The following is a 26116-nucleotide window of genomic DNA, read 5'->3' as shown; positions in this document are numbered from 1 at the left end:
GTATATCCCAAGCTTATGTTCTTGGTTATGTTGCACGACGCTCCGAAATACAGCGTAGTTCATGAATTGGCCGACGACAATTACCGCGAACAGCGCCCATGAAATGCGACCATATTTTGACTCACCCCCACCACTGGAGTTCGGTCTCCTGGGCAGCGTTCCCAGGTCCCGAGAGGGCGCTTATCGTATGCGTGGCGCCAAATTATCGTATTTGAACTAAAATTATCGTATTTTTAAAAATATTAATAAAATAATCATTTATATATTATTTCTTATATTAGAGATAATCGCAAATAAGTTCGTTATCAATATTAGACGCTGGAAAAAAATCTTTATTCTTAAAAATTTAAATTTATTTATATTTTATTTATTCTTTAAATTCATACACATACATATATGTGTGTGTGAATATGAAATGTTTGCTATTTCGGAAATAACTTCCGCCGCGCGAAAAAAGTTGAATTCAACTTTCGATTGGCCACCACGGCTGCGTTCGGAAACGTCACCCGAGTGCATTCCCTCTCTTTCTATATCACTACTCTCTCAGTGATATAGAAAGAGAGGGAATGCACTCGGGTGACGTTTCCGAACGCAGCCCACGTCGCTTCTTGACGCGCAGCAAGCTTTACCGCGTCCTGTGTACAGGAGCCATATGTCAATTTGTGTTGTCAGCTGAAAAATTCTATAATTTTCTCAAATTATCGTAAATTTACGTACGATACCAAAGTGCTATCGTACATCGTATAATGGCTAAAATTATTGTACATATACGATAATTATCGTACGGATCCTAACACTGCTCCTGGGGGTCTATTCTTGAAACGAGGACCCTAGATATCGCATGCGATATCACTCTTGCGCAGCTATTACATGATACAAAAAACCTGCGCAAGAGTGATATTCATGAAATACCGTATGCGATATTTTTCGAGAATAAGGGTGCCGTCACATGGGGCGTAACTTGCGTAAGCGTAACCAGCGGATCGCCAATCACCGAGTTATTCCGATAGAGCCCTTCGTCGAGCTCTATCGGAATAACTCGGTGATTGGCGATCCGCTGGTTACGCTTACGCAAGTTACGCCCCATGTGACGGCACCCTAAAGCCCCTGGTCTCTAGTCTTCTTGGATACGCGTATCAAATAGTAAATAACTAGTACATTGGTTCAGTTATTGGCTGATCAGCTTAAATGCATTACTTGATACGCGTATCAAATAGTAAATAACTAGTACATTGGTTCAGTTATTGGCTGATCAGCTCAAATTCATTACTTGATACGCGTATCAAGTGCTCGATGTAAACTAGCCCATTGTGCAAGGGGCTTGAAGATGTGCAAGTTCATTGGAAATAAGGGTGCGATTCCATGGAGCGAAATGGCGCAACCAATCGCGAGCGTTTCACAATTTTCGTTATTATAGTTCCAACGTTTGCGATTGGTCGCACTTTGCGCTCTCGTTTCGCTATTCCGCTCCGTAGGATCGCATCCTAAAGGTTCTTACACAATGCCAGACGGCAGCAGGCAATGAGAACAGAGAATAATATGTATTCCCTTTTCTTATTGGTTGATATTTTCTATTTCCTGATCTTATTACCTAACATTGTGCAATGGCTTTTATAGTTTCGATATTTTGATATTAGAATTTTCGTTTCGAAATAATTTCAAGAATTTGCCATTAGTAGACGATGAGCTAACTTTAGAACATCTTATATGTATTTATTAATATTTTCTTTTGTAAATTGATGGATTATATGGACTCCATTAACTGTTATAAAGTGTAATGCATATATAAATAATATTAAATTTTGATAATAGAAATAAATGCAATTATATTAAATGTATACAGCAATACAAATTAATTAAATTACATGAGCTTTTTAATTCAAGTTCAGTTATGGATATCGAAGACACAATACGTGTAAATAAGTCGTACTTTAATTTGAAGTGAAAATACAACAGTTTTCCCTAGTACAAATCAATCAATTTGGATACAAAATGATCCATTTGACTCAAAACTTTACTTCGCGAACTATTATAACGAGATAAAAGAAAATGTTACTAGTAGCTTTGTTGCTCTACGTTAAAAATTGTACACAAATTTTTATTTTCTAATCGCATAAAATCTTCCTCCCATTTAATGCTAAATGTCAATAAGAACGTCTTGAAAACTGTGATAGAAACCAAGATAATCGTCTTTTTTAATCTTTTTCGCGGAACGCTGTACGATTCCTTTTGTTGAAATTACTGCGTCTCGAGAGTGCAATAATTTTTTTTTAACATTGAAATAAATTATATATATAAATATATATAATCTATTCGATTATAGCTGAATTCCGTAAAGCGCATATGCACGCATTTTCTATAATATACGTGACGTGTACTATAGATAAATGCGCGCATATGCGCTTTACGGAATCCAGCCTATATATATATATATATATATATATATATATCAATATCAATATCAATATCAATATCAATAAACCGTTTCTGTCACAGTTCGCGCACAAATTTACTCGGCGATTAAATTAAGTTAACTTAATAGCTATATTCTCATTTATACATTACTTCTCGTTTCGAAAAGAACCAATGTGAAACCCGGTAATTTTCTTTTTTTTTTTCCTTTCTCTCTCTCTCTCCACTCGCTTCTCTTTTTAGGAAGTCCATTCCTGCACATTTTTAGGAACTACTTGGCAGCAAATACAGTGATGCGAACTCTCGTACAAAACGGATGTGTTTCTACTTTATAATCATTTCCTTCTTTATTTACGATCTAACACGCAATTAATTATTCTATATGTTCTTCTTATTCTTCTCTTTATCCTTTAATGTAAATAATGTTCAAAATTTCTATACAAAAACATATTGGTTCTTTGCATAAACGATTATGAAAACAATATTGTTGCTACAATTTAAATTATATGATAATGATTTACACGACGACTCTAGATTCTTTCTTTCTTTCTCTCTCTATTTTTCTTCCTGTCTCTCTCTCTCTCTTCACGTGATATCGGATACTCGTAAGAAAACTTAAGAGCGACGAGGCAATGTGTTGATTGAAAAGAGCGATTTCGTAGAAAATGTCCTTTTTCCACAGAAACATATTGCATGGGAGAAACAGAGATATAAAAAATATTTTATTTGAATCTTCAGGACGAAATTAGAAATTGCGAGTAATGAAAAGAAGTATTCTAGGCTATTCTAAAATGACCTTAACGTTTTCCATTATTGTAGTTAAGAGCCCGCAATGGTGCTTTGAATGTGGACGCAGATTGTTGCTGGATCTGATATGCTAGAGGATGAATTTTAAAGCCATATAATCTGAAAAATAAAATTCATCTGTTAACTTTCGGATTTCATACATCTCTACACATACAAAAATGATACCGAAATCGTCTGCTTGAAACTTTTCGATCATCTGAGAATGTGGCGGTGCCACAATTGGTAAGTGTGTAATGCGAATGAATAAAACCACCGATAGTTTAAAGTGTATAATAACATATAATGAGACTTGATTTCACATCTCGATATTAAATATCATTTAATCTCCTTAGTATTTATATTAATCTATCTCTAATTAAACATATATAATTTATAGAAGTACAGAATAAAAAAAAATAAAAAAAGAATAAAGATCAATGCTTAAATTCATGATATTTGTATTATATGTATATGATGACAATGTTACAATATTATGAATCACTAGAAAATATGTTGAGAAAACTATGGTGTGATTTTGATTACTATAGGCTAGTAGAATGGATAGAAAATGTTGAAACTTTTATAAAATGTATACCTATATAATTATATACAAAAATTGTGTTTAGTAAGATTTCTTCAGAATTCTTTGAATTAATTTATCCATCTTAAGACAATTTCTTCTATTTATATTTTTTCCAAAATTTTATCATAAAAAGAAAAAAAAAATATTAAAGTAGCAAATGTACTTTTAGAATTTTTATAGCCAAAGATTTTGAACTTTCACCGTATGATTATTCTATTGCTAAAAGTGCTTATCATCCACAGAATAATGTTTATTTACCTAGGTACAAATTGATTTGCCGCACGTTTCGGTCTGTATTCGGGATGGACCATAAACAGCATGTGTGGAAATCCTGTTCCAAAATAAGCTCCATCGGTATGATGATGTCTCGAGCTCTTGGGCGTGTAAACGTCCATGCACTTGGGACAATAGCTCTTGACCATTGCCTCGCCAGGAACATCGCTAAGACCTAACGGCAACATTGGCTGGGATTCACAGTAAACTCGCGGGCAATGACCGAAATCACCCGCTTGGTATTTTTCAATCATCTGAGCGATGCCACGATTGGTAAGTATGTAACGAGCATGAATAAGACCATAGAGCATTTCTGCCGCTTGCTCGACCAAGTCTGATTGATTTGGGTTGTCATCCAAATCATCATCTAGTAAAATAAAAATCAAATAACAAGAGTATTAAAAACAGTAGTTATATTTGACAAATTTTTTATTTATTTATCTTTATATTTCAGTTTATATACTTAATAATTTCAGAACAAGTAATTTTATTTGGTACTGTCTCGAGACAACTTACCAGGTTCAAGATCGAGAATCATATCCAATGCTTGACGATAATGTGGTACTTGTTCATTCAGTCCCGTTAAATTAAATTTGTCCTGAATATAATCCTCATCCACCTGAATATATGACAAATAGGATAAGTGACATCTACAGTTGCAAACTTTTCAGTGAAAGAGATATCATTTAAATATCATTTAAATGTCTCTTACATATAAATTCAAAAATATATCGATAATAAAGTGTATTTAAAAATATCAAATATAAATTTGTATAATTCGTGTGATCATAATTTAAAGAAAAATAGAAATCAAATTGTATATTTTAAAAAGCACCATGCCATAATCATTTATTTATTAAATGGCTAACAAAGATATGTATATCTCAAATATATATATATATAGAACATATAAACAGAATATTTTCATGCATAATTTTAATTCCACTCCAAGTGTTTGCCGCTTTATCATTCTTATCTGAACCAAATCTAAACAAGTACTAATGTGAAAAAAATTGATTTTTATTTCTATCACAGATGAGTGTAGTAAGAATAAGTTGGAATAAGATAAATATTTGGTTTATGAAACATTTATATATATACGCATGGCGAAGATGTAACATACAATACAGGAGTGTTTCCCCCGCGAGTACTCGCCTCACAAAAGAACTCGTTCCCACGCAAACCGCAAAACCACGAGATCCAGGACACTTCCTCGGAGCTGCTCATTTTCCTGCGGCAAAAGAAATCCGTGGAGAGATAGTCCCGTTATCAGGTATATTCGCGCGGAACGGCTAGGTATCGACGAATATAGGCGAGAAAGAGCCGCTCGTTGCTCGTCCCCGTATTAGATTCCCTTCTCGCTCGTCGCGACTCGACGCACGGCGTAACAACCGTAAACGATAATCGTCGGTGACGACTATCAACGCGCACGTTGTCAGTTAGAGCGGTTAGAGCGACGTAAATGCGATCGCGGGCTCGGGCCTTGGGCCTTGGACTCGACACTCGACAGAGCGAAGGTGGGACGAACGGCTGCGCGGGGTGCGAAAGCAATGGAGCTCGGCTCTCGACTCTTTGCTTTACCAAGCAAGATGCCCGACGAGTTTACGGACTCGTCCGGTCCGGCGCGTTCACACCTATGTTTCCATGACAATTGCTGCTAGGTCAGTTGTTTTTCGAATACGGTGTGCAGGATATGAGGCACGACGAAAAAACGTATTACTCTTGCAAATGTGCCGACGTGGAGCTATGGCTATCTGACGAAAAATCAAAAATAAACAGACCTCGCGGCTTACCTCTTGGTGCTTTGATTAGCCACGCTTGCTCAACCGAACGGAATATAGTTGGCGCTGCGCGCGTATCGTTATCCCCGCCATCTTCTGACCCAGCCATGGACGTATGAATATATCTGGATGGAGCATGGACCTAAGAAGATATGGATGGAGTGTAAAGCTGGGTCCACAATAGGTGATTTAAGCCCTAAGCCTTAAGAACTTGATCAATCGCAGTCAAGTATGAGGAGAAAACTCGACTGTGATTGGTCAATTTCTTAAGGCTTAGGGCTTAAATCACCTATTGTGGACCCAGCGTAAGGGCTAGTCTACAATAGAGTCGTAAGGTCGTAAACGTAAGAAATTGACCAATCACAGTTGAATTCGAGGAGAATAATCGACTGTGATTGGTCAATTTCTTACGTTTACGACCTTACGACTCTATTGTAGACTAGGCTTAACAGTGGGTCCACAATAGGTGATTTAAGCCCTAAGCCTTAAGAAATTGACCAATCACAGTCGAGTTTTCTCCTCATACTTGACTGCGATTGATCAATTTCTTAAGGCTTAGGGCTTAAATCACCTATTGTGGACCCACTGTAAAGGCCTGTGTCCACGATACTAGAAATCGGTCCGAGTTCTCGATTCAAGTTCTCGAATAGAAGTAGTTGTACTTTGACGACTCTAGATGGCTTATAGTCAAATACGTAAAAAAATAAAGAAAAAATTATTAAAAGTTATGAAAATTACATTTCTATTATCCAATGTCACGTTCACCAACATTTATTAGCTATTTATCATGGAGGCATGAAGAATAGAGATAAGGAGGCCGAACTATGTGTTTGGGATGTGCGACCAAAACCGAGGCCCGATAGTAGTACCTATAGGTATCTATAGATGGCATTGCACTCACAAGATGCTCGTTAGTTTGAGAAAGAGGAGAGATTGCAAGATGTAGAGCAAGAAGGATAGAGAATGACTAACACAAAAGTCCACCGTGTACATGTGAGTCCCGTGAGGCAAAAGCGCAACCTTGCGGAGCATTAATAAACTACAATTAGGCTCGACATTTGGTCGCACATTTCGATAATTCCTCAATGCTAGTTCGGCTTCCTTATCTCTATTCTTCATGCATGGTGGTAAGAAATAACAGGAGGGAGTGTAAAGCCTTTTAAGTAGGGGGGGGGGTAACAACACCAAATGTGATTGGTTGGTCACAGTAATATGGCGTTTTGTATTTTTTTTTATCTTATCTAACCTAACTGAACCAAGTAAGTGAGAAGCATGTTTGGCGAATAAATCGGATCTCACATTACTTTTGTTTTAAAAAGATATAAAAGTTATAAAATATTATAAAACAAAATGCCCATGCTACTAAATACATACAGATTCACTTACAATAGGCTTGTTTTCTATTCCTGAACTGATGCAATAAGTTAGAATGAGACAATAAAGTATATTTTGTCTCACTCTAACTTATTGCACCAGTGTGCACAGTTCAGCCAGTGCAGGAATAGAAAACAAGCCTTATATGGTATAGCACAATATATACAGGGTGTTCGGGAACTCCGGTGCCAACCGTTGAGGGGTTGTAGGGTAGGTGAAAATATGCAACTTTTATTAATAAACATGTAGTCTCCGACGACGCCTGTCAACGATGCACGACTGCAAAGCAGAGATGGCGCTCCGCGCTCAGCGGCGCCTGCGCACACGTACGAGGCTCTTTCCTTGTGTTCGTGGTGGCAGCGTCTCGAAACTGGCATCTCTGCGACGCAAAGCAGCGAACGCCTAGTCCACACTGATCTCAGTTCAGCGTTTTGTTTCGGAAATTAAATCGACATGTTTACATTTGCGGAGATGACAGACATGCATCTTGTGTTCGGTGAGGCTCGCTGCAATACAAGACTTGCTGAAAGGATCTACCGTGAGAGATTTCCTAATCGGCGACACCCCTGTCGGAAAACATTTGCAGCCATCGATCGTCGCTTGCGGGAACTGGGAACGATGACGGTGAACAGATTAGACACCGGAGCAAGAAGACTTGTCCGGACCGTTGATTTTGAGGAGGATATTCTGGAAAGATTTGAAAATGAACCGTCCACTAGCACTCGCGCCATCGGCCATGCTATGGGAGTCGCCCACAATACTGTCTGGAAAGTCGTACACGAACAACAATTACACCCCTACCATCTACAGAAGGTGCAAGCAATGGGCCCAGCTGACTTCCCGCTTCGTGTGAATTTCTGTCAGTGGTACCTTAATCGCCTCGTAGACAATCCACATTTTGGTAGCATGGTTTTGTTCTCTGACGAAGCGCAATTCACAAAGGATGGCCTCTTCAACAGCCGTAACAGCCATCTTTGGAATGACGAGAATCTTCACGCGAAACACATCAGGACCCATCAGCAACGGTTTTCTGTAAACATTTGGGCTGCAATCTTAGGTGATCAATTGATCGGCCCGTTCGTGTTGCCACCTCGCCTGAACGGGAACAATTACTTGCAGTTCCTCCGCGAAACCCTGCCTGAGTTAATCGAAGATGTGATGTTGTTTGTACGTAATCAGATGTGGTATCAGCACGATGGTGCGCCGGCCCATTTCTCCCGAGCAGTGCGGGACTATCTTGATCAAACCTACCCTGGTCGCTGGATAGGCAAAGGAGGTCCAGTTGCATGGCCACCTCGCTCCCCAGACTTGACTTCTCTGGATTTTTTCCTTTGGGGTCATGTAAAGAGCCTAGTGTACGCCACTCCTGTAGAAACAGTAGAGGACCTGACTGCGAGGATCTTCAATGCTTGTGAGGTCGTCCAGCATACACCAGGCATTTTCGAACGAGTTCGGCAAAGTATGGTGCGGCGGTGTAATGCCTGCATTGAATTAGGAGGTCGCCATTTCGAGCATCTTTTGTGATTGCATTTTTTGTGAAGGAAAAATAATAAAGTTACTGGCGTCGACAGGCGTCGTCGGAGACCACATGTTTATTAATGAAAGTTGCATATTTTCACCTACCCTACAATCCCTCAACGGTTGGCACCGGAGTTCCCGAACACCCTGTATATTACTATTGTACATACAATATATATATATATATATATATATAGATATATATATCATATTTATAAATATTATTTATGAATTTTTTCTTTTTTTGTGTGTGTTTTCATCACTATTTCAAATGTCGCGCTTCGATAAGCCACACCATATGGCGCTTAGTGTTCCCCCCTTACGTCTGCTTGCCTGGCAAGGGGGGTATATCCTCCCTCCTGTTATTTCTTACCTCCATGCTATTTATAAAGTAATAATGTTGACAACAAGAAATTAAATTGATATAAACCTAGCAACTAGTATGGAAAAATGGGACGCGACGCATTTTTTCCAAGCTTTCTATTCGAGTTTTGCATCCAAGTTCGGTGTGTCCATGAAGAATAGAGATAAGGAGGCCGAACTATGTGTTTGGGATGTGCGACCAAAACCGAGGCCCGATAGTAGTACCTATAGGTACCTATAGATGGCATTGCAATCACAAGATGCTCGTTAGTTTGAGAGAGAGGAGAGATTGCAGGATGTAGAGCAAGAAGAATAGAGAATGACTAACACAAAAGTCCACCGTGTACATGTGAGTCCCGTGAGGCAAAAGCGCAACCTTGCGGAGCATTAATAAACTACAATTAGGCTCGACATTTGGTCGCACATTTCGATAATTCCTCAATGCTAGTTCGGCCTCCTTATCTCTATTCTTCATGGGTGTGTCCACCATCCGAGTTTTAATAACTTTTTCTCGGTCCGACAACTCTGACCGAATTCTCGGATCGTGGACACAGGCCTTTAGGGTCATTCCACAATAGGTTGCAAATGTCTTCGTTGCCAGTTGACAATTGCGAATTGACCAATCAGGGACTCGATTCTTGAATTCATTCGCAAGAGAAACGTATACGCAATTCGGCTCTTACAGAAAAGTTGCAAGTTGATTGGCTATCGCATGGCTTTTATACAGAATAGGGGTGCAGGGGCAAAGTCTTTTGGTAAAGTTAACGGAGTTTAGCACGGACTCGAACCAGGGGCAAAGTCTTTTGGTAAAGTTAACGGAGTTTACCACGGACTCGAACCAGGGGCTCGATTCTTGAATTCATTCGCAAGAGAAACGTATGCGCAAATTCGGCTCTTACAGAAAAGTTGCAAGTTGATTGGCTAAAAGCCATGCGATAGCCAATCAACTTGCAACTTTTCTGTAAGAGCCGAATTTGCGTATACGTTTCTCTTGCGAATGAATTCAAGAATCGAGCCCCTGGTTCGAGTCCGTGGTAAACTCCGTTAACTTTACCAAAAGACTTTGCCCCTGGTTCGAGTCCGTGCTAAACTCCGTTAACTTTACCAAAAGACTTTGCCCCTGCACCCCTATTCTGTAACTTTTTAACAATACTTTCAAGGAGAGATCGCGGTTGACTCTTTACCGATTTTGATCTCCTTTTTTATGGTGAATCTGTATTGAATTTAAGTTGATCCGTGTTCGAGCTTTTCGTCCAATGCGCCTTGTAAGTAATATTTTTTTATACTCGATATATATTTAGAGAAATTTTCATGTTTGTTATAAGGTCTAAAGAAAGACACAGTTTTGATTAGTACCGCTGGCGCAGCGGGAGAGCACAAAAGTAGTAATTGTGGGGATCCCAGGTTCAAAACTTGGGATGGCATAACTTTTTTACAGCTGTTGATTGATTATAAAGGGAAAAGGATAGTTTTCGGCGTTTTTTAGAAGTGTATTAAAGATATCTTAAGGTGATGCTGGAGTGACGACCGAACTCCGATAGGTTAGCACCACACATATCCAAACATATACATGTATACACATATACACATGATAGGTTAGCACCACACATATCCAAACATATGCATGTATACACACACATATGCGTGAAAATGTTTTTAATATTTAACTTTTTTATTAGACTTGCAATCTCACTTTTTATTGTTTACTAATATTTCTTCATGTTAACCCTATCGCGTATACTATATTTTATGCACAGATAAACTGCAGAACTATTTTTATTAAATAAGTATTGTTACGAGCTGACATGAAAGAAGCCGATAACAAAACTGTAATTTTTTATTTTTATATGATTTATATATGGAATTATAGCTAACGCGGTCCGTTTTTATAAGTACTTTAATCGTGGAAAAGGATTTATTGATCTGTATAGTCAATAAAAAGATATCCCAAAATAATCTCTATATTCGCATTCGGTCGGTAAAAACATACCTTCAGCATCCCCTTAAGTGTTATTTTGTGCAAATATGTTTTTATTTAGAAATGGCATCTAAAAAATTTTAGAGTGTGTTTTCTCGCTTCTGACGTCACGATTCCGACATGGTCGACAAGGTACCAGGAGCCTATAAGCTTGGATCATATATTAATACCTGCGATATCGTAATATCGACGGTATATAATTTAGGAAATTTTTAATGGTAGAGAATTTAATCATATATATTTTATTTTGTGTGTGAAAATGTCAACAAAAATGTGTATAATAAAAGACACGAGTATGTTTAAAAAATTTAAAGTGACCTTTGCACGACTTTCATAAAGTGATCAAAGGTCAAAATATAAGCGTATTCAATGCACTATTCTAAGCTCTGCAATTTTTGTTTAAAACATTTTCTTTTTAATTCATAGTTTTTTATATATATCATCAGAGTATTCCATTATTATTATTATCCACTCTGTATGTTCGAATAAATGTTCTATTTAATCAAAAAACTTCTTTTTTTTATATATGTAACTTTTAAAATCAGAGGATATGCATTTCTCTCTTTCTATATATTTTTTTTAACAATAATTTTATTTATAAACCAATAAAACAAAGAAAAACTATCACTTACAAAAATAATCAAGGCTTATGTATTAATTGTAATAATATTTCTAGAATCTCTTGTTTTTGTTTAGATACAGAAATCCTTTGTCTCCTCTCTTCAATTTCTAATTCAAGTCTCGCCTCGCGTTCCTTTTTTTCCATTCTAAACTTTTCTTCCTCAAGTTGAATTCTCCTCTCCTCTAAATGAAATTGTTTTTCTTGAAATTCCACCTCTTTTTTATGTCTTTCTTGTAGAAATTGTAACGTTGACTTCTTCACCGCGTCGTGACGCGCTTTATTCCTTATTGGACCACCTGTTCTCGATGGTGATGTGGCTGGCGATCGCAATGGGCTCGCTGAAGTCAGTAGAATCGACGACGATGACGAAGACGATGAAGTTGGTGATGGTAACGCAATTGGCAACAATGTCGAAGATGGGATACACAAAGGTATGGATGTTGTCATTGTTGGTTCCTCTATTATTACCTCTAAAGTATCAGAAATGTTCTCCAAGGTTACTTCCCTTGTTTGCAGTCTCGATTTTTGTACATTGATGCTTTTACCGGAGCATCTGAATTCTCTTTGCAAGTCTTGTACTTGCTGCAAAAGTCGCTCTTTTTCATTATACTGTTCCTCAGTTCCTGATCTGTGAATCAACATGTGGAAAGATCCGATAAATATCTTTGACTATATACATATTATTTTAATAAGTGTTTCAATGAAAAGTAGCCAATAATATTATATTAATATATTTAAAATCGCGCATCAATCTCACGACACATTACAGAATACGATGAGCGCTTACTTACTTTCTCAAGTGTGCGTGACCTTCTCTCGCCCAAATTTTTAATAGATGATCGACGTGCTCCTTGACGCAACGTAGACTGAAGTTCTTCTGCGTCGCGTTCACGACATGCTCGGCAACGGCCTTCCACCTGTCACTTTCCTCGTACGGATTCTGTCGCAAGACTTCCCGTAAAAGTATCAAGTCTTCCAGAATCGTGAAGCGTAATCGCTCCGGTTTTGCCATGGAATCTGCGATCTAGCGCGCACTCTCATACGAATAACCTGCAGCGAGCGTTTTTCGCCACGCGATAGAGTTTATTGTAGCGAATCACCACGCTTTCCGATATCTTCTCTGTAATAACATAGCAACATGGCATTGTCGAGGGAAAGATATCGCCTCGCGGAGCACGTAACATGTATAACTAGCCTGTCTTCGACTCCGACCTCCGACAGGCTGATGCTACTCTTCTTTTTGTTTACACTCGGATTCTTTGCGCGCTCTCTCTCTCTCTCTCTCTCTCTCTCTCTCTCTCTCTCTCTCTCTCTCTCTCTCTCTCTCTCTCTCTCTCTCTCTCTCTCTCTCTCTCTCTCTCTCTCTCTCTCTCTCTCTCTCTCTCTCTCTCTCTCTCTCTCTCCCTTCTCTCTCCCTCCCTCCTCTCTCTCTCACTCTCTCTCTCTCTCTCTCTCTCTCTCTCTCTCTCTCTCTCTCTCTCTCTCTCTCTCTCTCTCTCTCTCTCTCTCTCTCTCTCTCTCTCTCTCTCTCTCTCTCTCTCTCTCTCTCTCTCTCTCTCTCTCTCTCTCTCTCTCTCTTTCGTTTCAAGTGCAGCAAATTCTAATAAGTATGCAAATATAAAACTAACAATAAGAGTCTGAAAATAAAGAAATCTTCATTATCGACCGCGGCGCGAGTACATTCGATCGAGCATTATTTTTCGCTTCTTAACCTCCGAAACCAAAAACGCAAAATCAGAGTGAAGATTGAAAACGTTAGATCCTATATTTGTCTTTTCGTATTTTGCGAAATATCGCAAAAATTTGGAACCGTGCAATTTTAGTTTGTAGCGAAAGTAAGTGCGCGAACATTTCGCCTGCCTATTTGAATTACATTAGATAAACACGTGTCCAATACTTTGATATTAATCAAGAGTGTGTAAACAAATGTTGATTCTTATAATTAAAATTGTTGCAGCGTGTTCATCAAACTCCTTTTATTGTCAGATACGATAGAAAATGTTAGAGATAACATGCAACGATCGTCTCGGTAAGAAGGTTAGAGTAAAGTGCAATCCGGATGATACCATAGGGGATCTGAAAAAATTGATAGCCGCCCAGACGGGGACGCATTGGGAGAAGATTGTGTTGAAGAAGTGGTACACGATTTTTAAAGATCACATAAAGCTGCAGGATTGTATCCTTTACCGCGTTAAAATACAAATCGTGTGTCATACAACGCACACTAAATTTACTACAATTTTTAACTAGGCAAATTATTTTATATAGAGTTTTATAGAGACCTTTTCCTTAATTGCGCTATTTTTCAGATGAAATACACGACGGCATGAATTTAGAACTCTACTACCAATAATTCTAATAAATGTAAAATAATATACTAATATATATAAAGAGAAGGCAGTTTTAATATTATAATAATGTAATCATTGAACTTTTTATATTTTCTTTTTTAATGCCTAAATATATAATGTACATTATTAAACAATAAGGGATTAATTACATAAAATATGAAATAATCATCGCAAACATCAACAAGAGGAAAATAATTTATATTTTACATTGTGTAGCTCTTCATAAATATTGTTATATTTTAACAATTTCTAATTGATACTCTACAAATTAATATAGACAACTGAGCTATATGCGCAACAGTATTTTTCACTTGATATTAATGCTTTTTGACATTCACAAATACAGGATGTAATTCAAAAGTATGGCAAAGCAAATTGTAAGACTAGATTAACAAATTGAAAGATTTGGACAGAAATTTATTCTGTCAGGTAAGTTTAAATTCTTTATATCCTGCTACATATATAGTTTGTTCTTGCAGCCTTGCTACATATTTTGATCATATCCTGTGTATTCTCTATACACGTATCTAATATATTTCATCTCACATCATTTATGTATAAGCATTTAGTCTCACGATTAAAATAATTATCTCATTTTAATTAAAGTATCACTGCAAAATGCAAACGTTTCTAAGTACCAAAACAATAAAAATTCCTAATAACATTGATCTCGAGATTCTTATTCTCTACATGATTAAAAGATTATAAATACGAAAAAAAACATCCGTATTGCGAAAAGATGCAAAACACGATCCACAAATCTCTGCACTTGAAGCGCATTAAAATGTTAAAAGTTAATGCGGCCTCTTGAACAATCCCTCTATCCTGCTTATTGGACTTTCAGGTTCCAACATTTCCCTACCATGGTTGCTTAAGAAGTCTCTTATGTGCTGCACTATCAGATCTATCGCCACTGCAACAGATCACGTAATATCAGTGTGTAAATAGTAATGCGCATGATATATACAGGGGATAATAAATTCGTTTATTGGCAATATATCATTGTACATCTTGAAATAATATCAAATCGTTTATAGATATCTGGATTATTAATTGTTGATATCTTAGGTAACAATTGTAATCGCACTATGATTACATGTGATTTATTATGCATAAGACACTTGTGTTCATTATACCGTCTTGCAAATACAAGAAGTTTTTTCTTTTTTTTTCTTTTTCTTTTTTTATCAACAATGTGCAATAGGGTTATTTGCCAGAACTCTGTTGACTGTAAATATGCAAAAAAAAACTGATATAATCTCAAAGTGAGCTCGATAAATTGTGTAGATATAATTAAAAGGTAAAAATTTTAATTAAAAGTTAACAATTAAACATGTTAAGAAACACATAAGAAGAGATTGCATTTCTAAGATTTAATAATAGCCACTGTAGAGAGAAAGTTGTGCAAATTGTACAGTTCCATTATGAGAATTACATTAAAGCTCTAGCTTTGAGATTTCTCGCAGAAAATACTATTGAAAGGAACTGTAACAGTTTTGGCATATCTTGTATGTTTATATATGTATGTATGTACAAGAATCAATATTATAGAGTGCGGTATAGATGCATATTTCGAGACACATGATTAAGTCAAACTGGATAAATGACTCGAATAATCATGCTCTAAAGAATACTTGCATGTGCTTATATTGTTAATTGTAAGTATTATGCAAAAGTGCAAAATATGTTGGTTATTAAAAGTAAAATTTTTATAAAAAAGTCTAAAATATACAACTTGAGGTAATGTCTATATTTATACGAAAAGAAAAAAAACACATATCACAAGCACAATCACACATTACATGTATATATAAATGACCTCAAGTATTATGCAAATATATATATTCATTTTTTTTGCATAATACTTGAGGTGATTATCAAGAGTCACTGGAGTGACCATAGATGTATGATATATTATTAAATAACAACTTATTTGCAAGAAAGAGACCAAGTTGAAAAAAATTGATATAGGAATTTGTTATAAGGAATATTGAATTTCTAATCTTTGAGATCGAAAAATTATTTTCAAAATTTTTAATTCCACTTTTTATACTTGCTTACGATTTTTTACCTTCGTCTCTCTTCTCTAGAGAAATGAAAGATATATTTTTAAAGCAAAGCTCAGTTTCTGTCATATCTCTTGTCTTTTCTCCAAAATTATTGCACATTCTTTAAATACATTACTGTAATTTGTATAAAAATGTTGGAAATATTGTATTATTCTTAATAAATAAAATATCATAAAGGATTTAAAGTACTGCTAGAATATATTGACGATATAGGAAGAAATAGAAAAATATATATATGTATATTGAAAAATGTTGAAATCGAATTCTCAAAGTTGGAAAATAGTTGAAGAAATTCAGTTTTCATCCATGTCAATTGCTGTAAATCAATCCTAATTTATCCATATTTCATTGAATATACGATTTCATGCATTTCTCTCTAGTTTAGAGTTATAATTCAAATTCGCATAAAAATGTTCATACAGGATAAAACGCATGAAAAAAGCCATTCTCTCCACTATATGTAAGAATAAAGTATAATCCCTCAAAGATCATGTAATAAGCGGTAAAACAATGTCCGTTTTCAATGTTTCTGAAAACTTACGATTAATAAAAGACATTATACTTGATCGACAATAATTAAGTATAAGTTTGTTGTGAACATAACACGGTAGAAAATAAATGTCTAAATATATAATTAAATATAAATTTAGTTCAAGGTTAAAGAAATTTTTAAACGACCAACTGGCTAGTGATAATGCGTTTATTTATCGTATCACTAGCCAGTTGGTCGTTTAAAAATTTCTTTAACCTTGTTTTATAAGTACTGGCGTTTGAATCTTTTACTTTGTTATAAATTTAGTTATTCATAAAAATTGAATATTTGTTGCAAGACGATAGACATGGACGTTTCATTATTATGACAAATTTATTACATTAATTTTATTTCTTCTATTTGATTAACAACAACTTTTGACTTATGTATCATGCATTTATTAATCTATTTGTTATTAAATTATATCGATAATATAAATACGCAAGTTTTTCTGCATTAAAAAACAGACATTACTTTTACCAGAGTATTTAGAAAAAAAGAAAAAAAAATAGCAGTATCGTGTATGTATTCAGTCATACATGGGGATATGGTGTAGAAAAAAATGCAGTGCTTGACAGAGTGAGCTTATCATGCTTAAGTCATCTGCTGAGTGTGTCGGATGAGGCCGAGGTACGCCTATGCTGGTAGAAGAATGGATGCTGCCCGGATGAGTTTTCAGCCTTTTTCAAACGCAAAATATCCCAGATGTGGTGCACTATTAGGTCTATTGCCACTGCAAACATACAACAACCAGACCATATAGGATTCCCATGAGATACTCTCTTCTTTCAAGCTTTTGCTTAGAGTTTAAGTAGGTGTAGCTCTGACATCCACAACCCCACGCCATACCAGGCAGCACCCATAAGGAATATACATACAGTATTATCTCAGTCACAAGCGTTTTTTCTTTTCACATTATGACACTGAGTTATATCCAACAAGTATATTATATGAAGCGAGCAAGTCCTTATACAAAAAATTTTATTTGACATTCAATCTTTGATATCAAAAATTATTTGTTTATATTCTGTTTCTTTCATTCGTTCCGCTCCATCGTCTCGCTTTTGTCTTGGATAAATCAACAGAAAGATTTATGAAATAGTTAAAAAAAAAAAGAATAGATTTCCCTGCTGTTTTTACACTTGATAATAGCGAATGGTCCCAAATAAGGTGCATGAAGTGAGATAATACTGTATATAAAAGGCTGAACAAATGATAATAATGAATATAAAAAATAAGAATTAAATAAAAATAAATTTGTGTAAATTATACCATGTGTATAAAACTCAGCTACATAGTCTGTTATTAACAATTTACATGTAAACAATTGCATATGCATCCGAGTTTTATATATGTAGTGATTGTACATTCTAGAAAATTGTAGTAGCTATACAATCTTGCATAAAAATTTTCCATATTAAACAAGTGCACCTTTGAATAAAAATATCTTAACATTAAATGATTATATGCACTTCTACTTGTTATTATTATTCGGATAATCTGATTTGAAATTATTCCAAACTTTTTTTAAAATTAAACTCTAGGTATGTGTGGATTATTACTATTACTTATTATATTTACATTTCAAATTATTGTTTACTTATTTTACCATTACAAATATACTTTTGCAAAAAATAAATGTGAGAAACATTAATTAGTAATTCAAAAGTTTACAAGAATATTCCTTCTTGTAACTTTTTTTTTTGGCAGAGATTGAAATATCATTTTCTTCTTTAATATTAAATATTTTCATAGATTCAAATTATATACAAGTCAAAAATATATAATTGCAATTAATAAATTCTTAAATGAGAATGAAAATTCTCATTTAAGAATTTATTAATTGCAATTATATATTTGTAGTTTATCAGATTTGACAAATTATAGACTATTCAAACTAATAATTTTTTTTGTTTATAAGATCTATATATTTTTCACTATTTATTTTAAAATCTGTGTAGTTAAAAAGAGTGAGAGTAAATTTAGTATATTTTGTATAAGTCTTAAATATATTTTGTAAGCAATAATAATAATAATAATAATAAGATTAAAATTTTATATTATTTTATCTGATAGAAAGTTAAAAATATTAATATCCGATTAATATTACAACAAACAAAACATATAAGTGCTCTAGTAAAATAAATTTCAAAACTAAAAAAATTAATAATTTTTATCTAATTTAATAAATAAACAAGATCACAAAGAAACCAAACAAATAAATTAATACTAAGTTACAAGAAATCATTACAGTAGCCATAATAAATATATTATTGTGTGTATGTAATAATGTATTACCTGTATTATCCGCTCCTCTCGGTATTATGACATCTGCAAATTTTTTTGTTGGTAAGCAAAATTCTTCAAAAGCTGGTTTTACAAAGTTCATGTACTGATTTAGGACATAATCCAAATCCCTCCCACGTTCCTTTATATCCCTCGGCACTAGAGAGATTAATTAAAATAGAAGATAAAAGCATTAGGCAATCAAATTACATCATAGGAAATTACCTCTCCTTGCGAGCCTGGTATCAGAATCAGTGTCTACAAACAATTTCATGTGAAATAAATCACGGATTTTAGGGAAGTAAAATACCAGTATCCCTTCAAACAGCATCACATCAGCAGGATATATCGTAGTAACTTGATCTTTCATTCTACAATAAATTCACACAAATCATCTTTTAATCAAAATTTAATCTTTATAATTCACCTAAAATTTATGTTTTATAAACAAATTTTCAATTTTTACTTTATATTTGCATTATGTTTGTAAATAATTTCTCTATTTCTATTAATATAATTCTCTACTTTTATAAATAAATTGTTATGTTGTACAAGTTTTGGTATAAAAATAATTTTCAATTAGATAGAGTAAAGCGATACGTACAAACTGTTTGTCCTATAATCATAAGCTGGTATTTCACACTTGACTCCAGCAAGTATATCTTGCAGCATTTGTAAGATTAGGTCATTGTCAAATGCATCAGGATGATCAAAATTGTACTGCCCTTTCTCAGCTTTCAATTTCTCGGCAGGTGTTAAGTCGCGATAAAAGCTGTCTTGCGATATGCAAACTACCCGACGTTGTTGGTGATCCATATCGACTTGTCCTAATTTCTCCATTATACGCTTGCATACTGTAGACTGAAACGATAAAAGATTGTTATTGCATACAATCAAAGTTAATTATAGTAATTTATCACTTTTAACTAATGCCACAGAAAAAAAGTCTGATTAATTATTAATTATTATATTAACTAAATCTTTGTTTATTTTATATAAAGTAAAAATATTTCTTCAAAATATTGAATTTGTTATTTGTAATATTTGTATTTCAAAATTAAGTCGCATTGTTGCAAGAGTTTTTAAACTTCACAATACTGTCTGTTAGTATAAATTACTACTTGCAAAGATATCGATCCCTTTTTACAATAGTTACCACAAAAATAGCACGAGTTTACGCATCTCGTGCAAGTTAAAAAAATTTTTATCAAATTTTTAGAAACACTTTCCGATCGAAAGTATTTCTGTTTATACCTCGATATGTCAAATAACTAGAACGAAATACTAGAGAGAAAATTGATATTAAAATAAAAAAATGAGAAAAAAAAACCAATTCCTAAAAGATTGATCGACACTCGATTTTAACTAGTATTTTTGTCACAATTGATTCAATTGTTGTTATTAATTACACGTGCACTTACTTTTCCGCTTGCGGTGCCGCCGGAGACGCCTATCAAAAAGGGCGTCTTGCTTTCGACGCCGTTGAGTTTGCCGTTGATACCGAAAGACATTTTTCGCGTAATGGCCACATTTGTTGATATATCTGCCATTGTTAAGCACGTAGGGACGACCAAGTTGATTTTGCCGAAAATAAATCCCCGTCAGCAAAACGAACGCATCTGGTTCTCGAAAAAACTAACCGAGAACTAACAATGTATAAACAACGCAAGAACAATGTTGAAGTTTCGGGAACGCTTCGCGGCCCGCGGTTACGGCTACGGACTGCACGTTTCTCTGTGCCTCGAATCTGCGCTACTCAACGAGAGGACAGGAGGCAGGAGGCAGGAGGCAGGAGGTAGGAGGCTGGAGGCTGATAAAAAGTTTAATGAGATAGCCGGCCATGTGTTCGTAAGAAAAGGCGCCAAACCCATGCGCTTATTTAAAAAGTATTGAGCATTGAGCAAAGGCGGAATGCTTTGATCATGGATTTGTTAATGTATATATTCTATTGCTTAAATCCGTATATTGTTTTTCTTACAATACAAAAGCAACATTAGAAAAGTCGCGCTATAAATCATAAGAATAAATACAATATATATTTATACATAATATATATTATTATCAAATATTAAAATTGTTTTAATATTAAAATTGTTGTATATATATATATATAGTTTTATTATATAGATATACATATATATGAAAGTAGGAGCAGAGAGAAAGAGGACGGAAATTTTGTTAAAATATGTTGGGAGGAAAAAGATAGGATATTAGAAGAGAATAAAGATATATACAGTAGGGAAAGAGAAAAATTCTATAATGAGTTGGGATGGAGTACAGTAGCAATAGAGGAGTTAATGAGAGAAAGAAATAATGTGGAAGATATAGTGAGTGAAAGGGCACAGGATATACAAAAACAGAATATATATAGATAGTAGAATTGAAAATGCAAAATATAATGCTAAATACAAGGAGATAAAAGGTGGATATAGGAAAAGGAGATATTTGTTAAAAGAGAATCTAGAGAAAGTAGGGAGGGGAGATGAAATTAAGGCCCAGCCTAACGCTGGGTCCACAATAGCTGATTTAAGCCCTAAGCCTTAAGAAATTGATCAATCGCAGTCAAGTATAAGGAGAAAACTCGACTGTGATTGGTCAATTTCTTAAGGCTTAGGACTTAAATCACCTATTGTGGACCCAGCGTTACAGCCTCTATAATCCAGCCTTTAGGGTGAAAACCCATGGACTGATATTTTCCGCGTAAGGGCGCAGTCCCATGGTGCGGAATATGCGGATTGCGGAATTGACGGAACGCTCGTGATTGGTTCGACCTGTTTTACGTTTGTTCCGCCAATTTTTATCCGCAAGTTTCTATTTTATCCGCATTTATTTGCGGAATTACTTGTGCGTGTATGTGCGTTAATCAAAAAGACAAAAATGTCGACAGTTTAGCAGGCATAACGGTAAGATTAATATATATTAATTTTATTTTTAAAGATTTTTCTTCTGAATGAATTAATTGTCAATTTGTTATATCTAACCGAATTATAATAAGGATGTATGGTAAAAATGATACAAAATTCATAAAAATTATGTAGATCGTTTTCACTTTAATACTATAAAGCTATTGTAAAAATTTGAATTTAATTAACTAACTTTATGTAAAAGTTTTTGCAATTTAAATTGCTGCTAGTTTTACATATAATTTTATATCGAAAAAAATATAGTACCATATAATGTATTTCAAATTTTTTACATGTATAATATATAATTGGAACTTTAAGGAACCAATATTGCAAAATTACATTAACATTCACTAACCATTTAGAAGAAAATAATAATAATCAGTAGAAATAAAAGACTCTTGATTTAAAGATAAAAGGTAAAGAATGGCTATAAGAGCACAAGCGCGGTTGTTAAAGAGCGAAAGAAATTACTTATTTTTATTATATGTATAAGACAAAAAAAAAGAAAAAAAGGGAAAACATTAAATTAAAAACTATAATCAAATTATTTATTTTTTTTTCTTTTTCAACTGAAGGTTTCTTTCAACCAAAAGTTAAAAAAAAAAAAAATTATTATTAATAATGTTCAATATGAATTTTGAAAAATTGTTTCTCATTTACGAGTTATTAAATAAATTAAAATAAAGTTGATATATATATATATATATTTAAAAAGCAGGAACTACACGCCACAAGATTATAAATAAAAAAGATATATTATTCATTATTGTATATATATAATCGCAAAAAAGAAATGAAAATATTTTTAAAAAACAAAAATATATTAGATGCGATCTATATTTAGCAAAGAAAGGAGAAATTTTGCCTGGCTGCTTTAGTGAGAAAATCAAAATGATCCTGTGCTGTGATTGGTCAAATCTGAAATTTCACTGAATTTCATTGAAATTGGACTGAATGAAATTCAGTGAAATTTCAGATTTGACCAATCACAGCACAGGATCATTTTAATCTGGATCATTTTAATTTTCTCACGAAAGCAACCCTGTCCTCGAGATAAAGTTTATAGCAATTAACAATTATTATCAGTTTCGAAAGCTATGGAATTCATGAATTTTTACGGATGTATGCATATATATGTGAATTCGATCCGCATAAATTTGTTTCCTATGTCCCATGGAGCGGAAACGCGGAAGCATAATCTGCGCGAGCCAATAATATACACTGTTCCGATAGAGACAACAAAAGGATCTATGAGAAAGAATCTTGTGAATGGCCAGCGCCAATTGCGCTTCCGCGTTTTCCGCTCCATGGGACATAGGAAAATGCATTTCAGCGGAACGCAATTGACGGAATGTCTGTGATTGGACGAACTTTCGTTCCGCCAATTCCGCATTCCGCATGTTCCGCACCCATGTTGCGCCCAAGGGTGCTGTCCCATGGCAGTCGAAATTTCGGAAAACGGAATCTCGGAAAAGTACTAGAGTGGGGATCAATCCGATTTTTCGATAGCCTCGCTCCCCATGGAGTGATTTTTACGGAAAACGGAATGCTATTCTAACCTCAAATCGTCTTTCAATTTAGAAAATTTCTTTATCTTTTGTTATAATAAACAACACATCCAAATTTCACTGTTTTATATATTCTTGTTCAATAGGCTTGTTTTCCTGAACTAATGCAATAAGTTAGGGTGCCGTCACATGGGGCGTAACTTGCATAAGCGTAACCAGCGGATCGCCAATCACCGAATTATTCCGATAGAGCCCTTCGTCGAGTTCTATCGGAATAACTCGGTGATTGGCGATCCGCTGGTTACGCTTACGCAAGTTACGTCCCATGTGACGGCACCCTTAGAATGATAGCGTTTTTCATTGGTAGAACTGTGCGCACTAAGTACGCACTAAGGGTGCCGTCACATGGGGCGTAACTTGCGTAAGCGTAATCAGCGGATCGCCAATCACCGAGTTATTCCGATAGAGCCCTTCGTCGAGCTCTATCGGAATAACTCGGTGATTGGCGATCCGCTGGTTACGCTTACGCAAGTTATGCCCCATGTGACGGCACCCTAACCGCGGACTATGTGTTTCATTGAGAATTTCAGTGCGTACAAAGATCGTGCGCGCAGTTTCATTGGTAAATCTAGTGCTGAATTTTCGCACTTTCATGCAGAAATCTGGCACGAGCTCCGAGAGACGGTGTCGGTTGCGTGCATGAAGAATAGAGATAAGAAGGCCGAACTATGTGTTTGGGATGTGCGACCAAAACCGAGGCCCGATAGTAGTACCTATAGGTACCTATAGATGGCATTGCAATCACAAGATGCTCGTTAGTTTGAGAGAGAGGAGAGATTGCAGGATGTAGAGCAAGAAGGATAGAGAATGACTAACCCAAAAGTCCACTGTGTACGTGTGAGTCCCCTGAGGCAAAAGCGCAACCTTGCGGAGCATTAATAAACTACAATTAGGCTCGACATTTGGTCGCACATTTCGATAATTCCTCAATGCTAGTTCGGCCTCCTTATCTCTATTCTTCATGGTTGCGTGCAAAATATGGCGGCGCGAATTGGAGTAGATGATTTGAACGAGCAAAGTATGCAAATAATACTCGATTTTCTTTCGCCATCATCTAGTAGTGATGATGACGACTATTTACTTTCAAATGAAAGACGTATTATCCCAAAAATACCAAACTTTTTAGAAGTGGTACATAACTTTTCTGAGAACGAGGTAATTAATTTTTATTGTAAATACACTGCTTGTAACTAGAAGCAAGTATTTATATTAAAAGATAAATATGCTTACATATGTATCTATGCTTATATTTATCTGGGTATTGGTGTTCCAGTTTAAATGCAATTTTCGAGTTTGTCGGAGAACAGCGTACAGAATTATAGATATGTTTGAAAATTCGACATTCTATTTCACCTTTTATAATAGTTAACTCTAAATAAGTCCTGTTTATTTTGAATTTTATCAAACCTAAATTTCCCGAAGTACTCATTTTAAAAGTTAACTATAAAAAATTAATTTTTGAGGCAGTTTTGGTTAAGGAGCCGCGCTGATGTTATGCACTCACTAAGCCGCGAGTGTTTCAGTGGGCGTGCAAGAAAGTTGCACTAGCCGTACATTCGGGCAGTACCATTGCGCACTCCACGAGTTCCCAGTGCGCACTCAGTTCTGCCCAATGAAAAACGCTGAGACAATAAAGTATATTTTGTCTCACTCTAACTTATTGCACCAGTGTGCACAGTTCAACCAGTGCAGGAATAGAAAACAAGCCTAAAGGTGTCTTTTCATGCTGACGCTCGACGCTCATTTTTAGCGTCAAAAGACGTCACGTGACCAAAAATAAAGATACCAATTCGTCAATTTTGGTCACGTGACGTCTTTTGCAGCTAAAAATGAGCGTCGAGCGTCAGCATGAAAAGGCACCTTTATATGGCATAATACAATATATTTATTACAATCATACATACAATATATATATATATATATCATATTTATAAATATTATTTATAAATTTTTACATTTTTTGTGTGCTTTCATCACTATTTCAAATGTCGCGCTTCGATAGGCCACGTCAATATGGCGCTTACTGTTCCCTCCTTACGTCTGCTTGCCAGGCAAGGGGGGTATATCCTCCCTCCTGTTATCTCTTTCCTCCTTGCTACATATATATATATAGGTATAATATTTGTATAAAAATAAATTTGTTACCCTCTGTGTGATTATATTGCTCCAATCGAGCGATATTTGATAAAAATGGCCCTTCGATTGGGATCAAAACACATCGAATTAGCTGGAAAATGGTGAGTTATTCTGTTGGCATTTTAGGATAGGACATTTTTGACACGATCTTTGACGGTACGAGTAGTTACATTTGATAACTTTTCCAAGATTTATAATATATTATGAAACACACATGACATGAGAGAAAATGGGCATGTAATAAAAGAAAATATTTGTTTATTACAATTTTCACTAGTATATATTTTGTCTCTAGGTTGAGAAAACATATATATATATATATATATATCTTTGATACCCTGTCTTTCTCTTAATATAAAATTTTTGTTATGCTTTAGGCTTCCAACTGCAGTGACCTATGGAACTGGCGCATCACTAGCATTGTTGTATTTCACTGATTGGAAAGCAGTATTGCAATATGTTCCTTTCTACAGTGGTAAATTTCAGGAATAGATCACAAATCACAATAGTTGCATCAATTCTCTGATACAATTATGTAATAATCCTATTGGAACAATAAAGATTTTATTGTACCATAC

General features: G+C 35.0%; 5 protein-coding genes across 11 annotated transcripts; 2 read left to right on the top strand and 3 right to left on the bottom strand.

Annotated features, from left to right (window-relative positions):
- Positions 1-1914: 1914 nt before the first annotated feature.
- Positions 1915-5947, bottom strand: Ckiibeta (casein kinase II subunit beta). 3 transcript variants are annotated; one of them, XM_083038035.1, is made up of 5 exons: positions 5848-5947; positions 5210-5285; positions 4571-4673; positions 4040-4421; positions 1915-3318 (listed from the first exon to the last, which is right to left on the bottom strand). In XM_083038035.1, exons 2-5 carry the CDS (start codon positions 5279-5281, stop codon positions 3210-3212), a joined length of 666 nt encoding a protein of 221 aa, XP_082894161.1. In that variant the 5' UTR covers positions 5282-5285; positions 5848-5947; the 3' UTR covers positions 1915-3209. The 3 variants fall into 3 exon arrangements, with proteins under 3 accessions (XP_082894161.1, XP_082894163.1, XP_082894160.1); XM_083038037.1 differs by lacking the exon at positions 5848-5947 and adding an exon at positions 5636-5841; XM_083038034.1 differs by lacking the exon at positions 5848-5947 and having other exon boundaries at positions 5210-5841.
- Positions 5948-11675: 5728 nt separating this feature from the next.
- Positions 11676-12713, bottom strand: LOC145935999 (uncharacterized). The gene is made up of 2 exons (XM_083037849.1): positions 12482-12713; positions 11676-12318 (listed from the first exon to the last, which is right to left on the bottom strand). Exons 1-2 carry the CDS (start codon positions 12700-12702, stop codon positions 11709-11711), a joined length of 831 nt encoding a protein of 276 aa, XP_082893975.1. The 5' UTR covers positions 12703-12713; the 3' UTR covers positions 11676-11708.
- Ubl (Ubiquitin-like protein 5) lies at positions 11989-14709 on the top strand. 4 transcript variants are annotated; one of them, XM_083037852.1, is made up of 3 exons: positions 11989-12121; positions 13677-13866; positions 14000-14709. In XM_083037852.1, the coding sequence occupies exons 2-3, from the start codon at positions 13689-13691 to the stop codon at positions 14041-14043; spliced, it is 222 nt and encodes a 73-aa protein (XP_082893978.1). In that variant the 5' UTR covers positions 11989-12121; positions 13677-13688; the 3' UTR covers positions 14044-14709. The 4 variants fall into 4 exon arrangements, with proteins under 4 accessions (XP_082893978.1, XP_082893977.1, XP_082893979.1 ...); XM_083037851.1 differs by having other exon boundaries at positions 12003-12121; positions 13648-13866; XM_083037853.1 differs by lacking the exon at positions 11989-12121 and adding an exon at positions 13342-13525.
- A 107-nt stretch (positions 14710-14816) lies between these two features.
- On the bottom strand, positions 14817-20722 carry Uck (Uridine-cytidine kinase). Of its 2 annotated transcripts, none has more exons than XM_083037848.1 (5): positions 20350-20722; positions 19533-19789; positions 19154-19299; positions 18941-19087; positions 14817-14954 (listed from the first exon to the last, which is right to left on the bottom strand). In XM_083037848.1, the coding sequence occupies exons 1-5, from the start codon at positions 20476-20478 to the stop codon at positions 14836-14838; spliced, it is 798 nt and encodes a 265-aa protein (XP_082893974.1). In that variant the 5' UTR covers positions 20479-20722; the 3' UTR covers positions 14817-14835. The 2 variants fall into 2 exon arrangements, with proteins under 2 accessions (XP_082893974.1, XP_082893973.1); XM_083037847.1 differs by lacking the exon at positions 14817-14954 and adding an exon at positions 17152-17375 and having other exon boundaries at positions 20350-20721.
- Positions 20723-25479: 4757 nt separating this feature from the next.
- Positions 25480-26115, top strand: Uqcr-6.4 (Ubiquinol-cytochrome c reductase 6.4 kDa subunit). The gene is made up of 2 exons (XM_083038630.1): positions 25480-25639; positions 25916-26115. The coding sequence occupies exons 1-2, from the start codon at positions 25593-25595 to the stop codon at positions 26028-26030; spliced, it is 162 nt and encodes a 53-aa protein (XP_082894756.1). The 5' UTR covers positions 25480-25592; the 3' UTR covers positions 26031-26115.
- The last annotated feature ends 1 nt before the right edge of the window (position 26116 follows it).

Source organism: Prenolepis imparis, unplaced genomic scaffold, assembly GCF_030444845.1.
Source record: "Prenolepis imparis isolate NDT839.2.m4 unplaced genomic scaffold, iyPreImpa1.0 SCAF_5, whole genome shotgun sequence".
NCBI lineage: Eukaryota > Metazoa > Arthropoda > Insecta > Hymenoptera > Formicidae > Prenolepis > Prenolepis imparis.
This window is presented reverse-complemented; position numbering and strand designations above follow the sequence as displayed.

What these genes read in the sequence shown, in the direction of transcription:
- Ckiibeta (XM_083038035.1), bottom strand. Translation starts at nt 5,281, where the DNA reads ATGAGCAGCTCCGAGGAAGTGTCCTGGATCTCGTGGTTTTGCGGTTTG. An exon ending in GGAACGAGTTCTTTTGTGAG is followed by an intron (nt 4,674 to 5,209) that starts GCGAGTACTCGC and finishes TCATATATTCAG; the next exon opens with GTGGATGAGGATTATATTCA. An exon ending in GCAAATCAATTTGTACCTAG is followed by an intron (nt 3,319 to 4,039) that starts GTAAATAAACAT and finishes TTTATTTTTCAG; the next exon opens with ATTATATGGCTTTAAAATTC.
- LOC145935999 (XM_083037849.1), bottom strand. Translation starts at nt 12,702, where the DNA reads ATGGCAAAACCGGAGCGATTACGCTTCACGATTCTGGAAGACTTGATA. An exon ending in GGTCACGCACACTTGAGAAA is followed by an intron (nt 12,319 to 12,481) that starts GTAAGTAAGCGC and finishes GTTGATTCACAG; the next exon opens with ATCAGGAACTGAGGAACAGT.
- Ubl (XM_083037852.1), top strand. Translation starts at nt 13,689, where the DNA reads ATGTTAGAGATAACATGCAACGATCGTCTCGGTAAGAAGGTTAGAGTA. An exon ending in TCACATAAAGCTGCAGGATT is followed by an intron (nt 13,867 to 13,999) that starts GTATCCTTTACC and finishes GCTATTTTTCAG; the next exon opens with ATGAAATACACGACGGCATG.
- Uck (XM_083037847.1), bottom strand. Translation starts at nt 20,478, where the DNA reads ATGGCAGATATATCAACAAATGTGGCCATTACGCGAAAAATGTCTTTC. An exon ending in GCGGCACCGCAAGCGGAAAA is followed by an intron (nt 19,790 to 20,349) that starts GTAAGTGCACGT and finishes TTATCGTTTCAG; the next exon opens with TCTACAGTATGCAAGCGTAT. An exon ending in TACCAGGCTCGCAAGGAGAG is followed by an intron (nt 19,088 to 19,153) that starts GTAATTTCCTAT and finishes TAATCTCTCTAG; the next exon opens with TGCCGAGGGATATAAAGGAA.
- Uqcr-6.4 (XM_083038630.1), top strand. Translation starts at nt 25,593, where the DNA reads ATGGCCCTTCGATTGGGATCAAAACACATCGAATTAGCTGGAAAATG. An exon ending in ATCGAATTAGCTGGAAAATG is followed by an intron (nt 25,640 to 25,915) that starts GTGAGTTATTCT and finishes GTTATGCTTTAG; the next exon opens with GCTTCCAACTGCAGTGACCT.